The following is a 4,365-nucleotide window of genomic DNA, read 5'->3' as shown; positions in this document are numbered from 1 at the left end:
CCCCTTTTCGGGATGCAGCAGCTGTGGGGATGGAGGTGGCGGCTCCGCCTCGAGGTCCTGACCTTCGGCCTCGCGTGGTGACTCCACCGTGTCCCCTTTCCCCCTCTCGCACCCTCGGKGTTGATGCGATTCCCGCACCCGGGACGATTCCAGGCTGGGATTTTTGGAGCGGGGCGACGGCGCGGCCGCGCTCCCGGGCGGGGCGTTTTGCGGGATTTGCGGATTTTCTCCGCAACTGTTGCGAGCTGTTGGTTAAGCGGGGTGAAATCGGGGATTTCTGGTTAAAAACGGCGCTCCCCGCCGAGGTGGGGTCTTCGAGAGTTTTTGGGGTGCCAGGGGAAGGGGGTACAGGGCGTCTCTGGCCGCGGGGTTCGCTTACCCCGTTCACCCCGATGAAAGGTTGGGAAACGGAGCAAAAACTCTTTGAGTCAACCCCAAAAGGACCTCGCTGTGCAAATCCCCGCCCGGTTTCCCAAGCGGCCGCGGCTGCAGGGGCCGAGCCCCACCGATTTCAGCGGGAATTGAGGGATTTCAGGGGCTGCAGGGGCAGAGCTGCCCCAATTTTAGCAGGAATTCCGAGATTCCAGGGGCTTCAGGGGCACAGCTCCGCCAATTTCAGAGGGAATTGAAGGATTCCAGGGGCTGCAGGGGCAGAGTTCCACAATTTCAGCGGGAATTGAGGGATCCCAGGGGCTGAGCTCCACCAATTTCAGCGGGAATTGAAGGATTTAAGGGGCTTCAGGGGCACAGCTCCGCCGATTTCAGAGGGAATTGCGGAATTCCAGGGGCTGCAGGGGCACAGCTCCACCAATTTCAGCGGGAATTGAGGGATCCCAGGGGCTTCAGGGGCAGAACTCCCCCAATTTTAGCAAGAATTGCGAGATTCCAGGGGCTGCAGGGGCACAGCTCCACAATTTTAGCGGGAATTGCGGGATTCCAGGGGCTGCAGGGGCACAGCTCCACAATTTTAGCGGGAATTGCGGCATTCCAGGGGCTGAGCTCCCCCAATTTCAGCCGGAATTGTGGATCCCAGGGGCTTCAGGGGCACAGTTCCACCGATTTCAGCGGGAATTGTGGATTCCAGGGGCTGCAGGGGCACAACTCCACAATTTCAGCGGGAATTGCGGATTCCAGGGGCTGCAGGGGCACAGCTCCACAATTTCAGAGGGAATTGAAGGATCCCAGGTGCTGAGCTCCCCCAATTTTAGCAGGAATTGCGGGATTCCAGGGGCTGCACGGGCCGAGCCCCACCAATTTCAGCGGGAATTGCGGGATTCCAGGGGCTGAGCTCCCCCAATTTCAGCGGGAATTGCGGGATTTCAGGGGCTGCAGGGGCCGAGCCCCACCAATTTCAGCCGGAATTGCGAGATTCCAGCGAACTGGTGACAGCCCAGCCCCCGGGCACGGCCGGAGCGGAGCGTGGCACCAACACCTGCAGCTTTTATTGGGATACAGATCCCTTAATCCGGGCGYTCGCAGGATAAGCTGGGCTCGAGGTCCCGCCAAATCCCTGCAGATCAGCAGGTTTTCCCTCCCCTGCCTCCTCCAGAGGTCACTYCCAGCCCAGCTCCGTCCTCGGCAGATCAAAATATCCGCGTGGGCTCGGTGCTGGTGGCACCTTTGGGTGCTGGGTGCCCTCAGTGAGGGTTTCCTGGGGGTTGAACCGGTATTATCCATAAATCCCAGCTGGTTTTGCCCAATCCCACCACCCAGGAGTGGCACCTGACCCCCAGGTGCTGCACCTTGAAGCATCCTTGGAACATTTTTCGGTCATTTTGGGATGTTTGGGATAGAGTTGGGCTCCTCACAGCCACCCCCATGAGTTTGGGGCACCCAGCTCGTCCTCAGCGACCACTGGATCCCAAAAACACCTCAGGGCTGCAGTTGGGGCTCATTCTGAACCTCCGTGGTTAGAAATGGCTGGGAACAGGAAATTCTCCTCGATTCCATTTTTTTTGGAGGAGGCAGAACCCACATTTTTCCTCCTCTGGAAAGATTTGGGATTAAATCACCCTGAGCGGGTTTGTGGCCTCTCCTGGTACCCGTTCCTCTCTCACATTTAGGTGACACAACCCTCAAAGCGCACCTGAGTGGGAAAGAGCGGAAAAACGCGAATTTTGGGTGTTTTTGGCATCACCCCGCGCTCACATCCCTCCTCTCCTCTCTTGCAGAACAAGAAATACATCCTGGTGATGGTGGACGCCGACGCTCCCAACAGAGCCAACCCCCGGCACCGCTTCTGGAGGCACTGGTTGGTCACCAACATCATGGTGAGTCCCCTCTGGTGTCCATCCGTGGGGTCATTCCCAAAAATCCGCGCATAAATCCCATTTTAATCAATTCCCACGGGACACGGTGAAATCCCGGAGTTCGAGCGTTTGCCAGAAAAAATGTAAATGGTGCCGGGCGTGTAGGTAGGGAAGAGCTTCCTCAGGCTATATAGAGCCAGCCTGGTACAAAAATATTGCTGCTTGGGGTTTTTTTTTTGGGTTTTTTTTCCCCTCCTTCTCCTAAGGAAATGCTGGAGGGGAAAAAAAAAAAAAAAATCCTACTTTGCCAACTCCCCACCACCGTTTTTCTCTGCGGAGACAGCGCGTCCTTCCAAACAGCTCCTGCTGCCGGTTGGGTTTTGTGGTTAAAAAGAAAAAAAAAAAAAAAAAAGTGGATTTGGTGATAATCTAAATTCCCTTTCTGGTTTTGAATCGTTTGAGGGTATAAATGGATTTATTTCAGTGAGAAAATAGGGGAGAAAAACAGGGTTTGGGATGAATTGTGGCGTTTCCYAGATTTGTGTCCATGGGATGAGCGCTTCCCCCTGTCCCGGTGCGTCGTGGATTTGSTCCCAGAAATATTTTGGAAAAGCAGTTTGTTCCCCTCCTGCTTGCTTTTATATCTTAAAAAAAACCAAAATAAAACGTGATGTTGCAGCCCTGAATCAATCTAACTGATAATCTGGGTACTAAAGCCTAATTAAGRTATCAATTAATTTGCAGCGTGCATTTAACAAGAAATACCGCGTCGTTCTCTTCTATTATTCTCTGAAATTACTGCTGAGGGCTCTTTGTACAGATACCTTAATTAGACTTTTTATTGTTAATGGGCATATTAAGCAAATTAAAACGGGATATTAATACTTTCCATGAATTCCATAATTGGCTGAAAAATAGGAAGCGTCGGGAATAATTGCGGGAATTTGTGTACAGGGCTTGGGGTTGGGGTTTTTTTTTTTTGCGTTGTTTTGTGTTTTAATCCTTCGCATAAACCCTTCTGCATTTCTAACAACAGGGTCCCGAAAGTCTCTCATTAATTTTAATATTTACCAAACGCAAAAGAGCCCAAGCTCCTGTGTTTCCTTCTGTACACAGATCCTTCGGAGCAGTTTCCTCTTGCTAATTATTGTGGTTTTCCTTTTTTTTTTTTTAATTTTATTTTTTAAATTTTTTGGGAAAGTATAAAATCCTTTAAGCAAAGAAGGGAAATGTGGGATTCAAACCTCCGGCAGGAATGGAAGGTGGGGATTTTTTTTTTTCCTCTGGAGTTTGGGAGATGCAGTTCGTGATCTGTGAGGTCAAAAATTCAGTGTCAGGCCGTGCAGGAGGGGCGGGAAAAAGGAGATTTTGGGGACGGGAAAGGGTTTTCCCCATCTGCCACGGATGGGGCTGATCCCAGCCCCAACTCTTCCTCGAGCTTTCTCACCACGAGATAAATACATTTATAAAAATAAACACACAAATCCGAGCAGGGATTTGGCCTCGATGCCCCTGATGGTCCCTTCCAACGTGAGCTACTCACTGATTCCATGCGATTTTCTATATAAAACGTATATATTGATATGATCCCTATAATGATGGGATAAATATATCCCATCCATCTCCCGTGGGTGTGTGTATGTGTATCTCTCCTCTACACACACACAGAAACGCGCATAAATCCCCCAAATCCCATCAAAGCACCAAAAAATCGGCCTCATCCCAGCCAGGACGCGGCGACAAAACCACCGAGGGTGGCCGGGGGTGCACTGGGGGGTCCTGGGGTCGGAGATTTCCCTCTCCCCCGGCCCCAAAGGCGGGCGGGGARCCGGCGGGCTCAGCCACATGGTGTCTCGTTGAGATGCAGATCTTTGGGGGGATCTGGGAGTCTTGGCTCCGCCGAGCTTCAGCTGACAGGCTTATTTGCACACTGGCTCGAAAATAACCGTGTAGGCTTTACACGACACCTTCTGTTGCTTTGGTGCCGAGAGGGGCTCGCAAGTGCCTTCCTCCGGCAGGGACGGGGCGGCCGGTGCGGTGGTGGGGGGCTGGCGGAGCCCCCGCGCCCGCCGGTGCCCCCAAGTCACCCCGGTGTCACCCAGCGTCACCCCGGGAT

General features: G+C 52.8%; 1 protein-coding gene across 1 annotated transcript in view; it reads left to right on the top strand.

Annotated features, from left to right (window-relative positions):
• The window catches only part of LOC130586679 (phosphatidylethanolamine-binding protein 4-like), a gene marked incomplete at both ends in the record, with an annotated part of 41,348 nt that extends 39,078 nt beyond the window's left edge, over positions 1-2,270 (top strand). The window contains one exon of the mRNA XM_057387559.1: positions 2,172-2,270. Coding sequence (XP_057243542.1) covers positions 2,172-2,270 — 99 coding nt within the window. The remainder of the gene's footprint in view (positions 1-2,171) is intronic.
• Positions 2,271-4,365: the final 2,095 nt, after the last annotated feature.

This window comes from Malurus melanocephalus, unplaced genomic scaffold (assembly GCF_030028575.1).
Source record: "Malurus melanocephalus ecotype Western Australia unplaced genomic scaffold, MMel_1.1 scaffold_1252, whole genome shotgun sequence".
NCBI classification, from domain to species: Eukaryota; Metazoa; Chordata; class Aves; order Passeriformes; family Maluridae; genus Malurus; species Malurus melanocephalus.
Note: the sequence above shows the minus strand (reverse complement) of the source record. Positions and strands in the feature narration are given on the sequence as shown.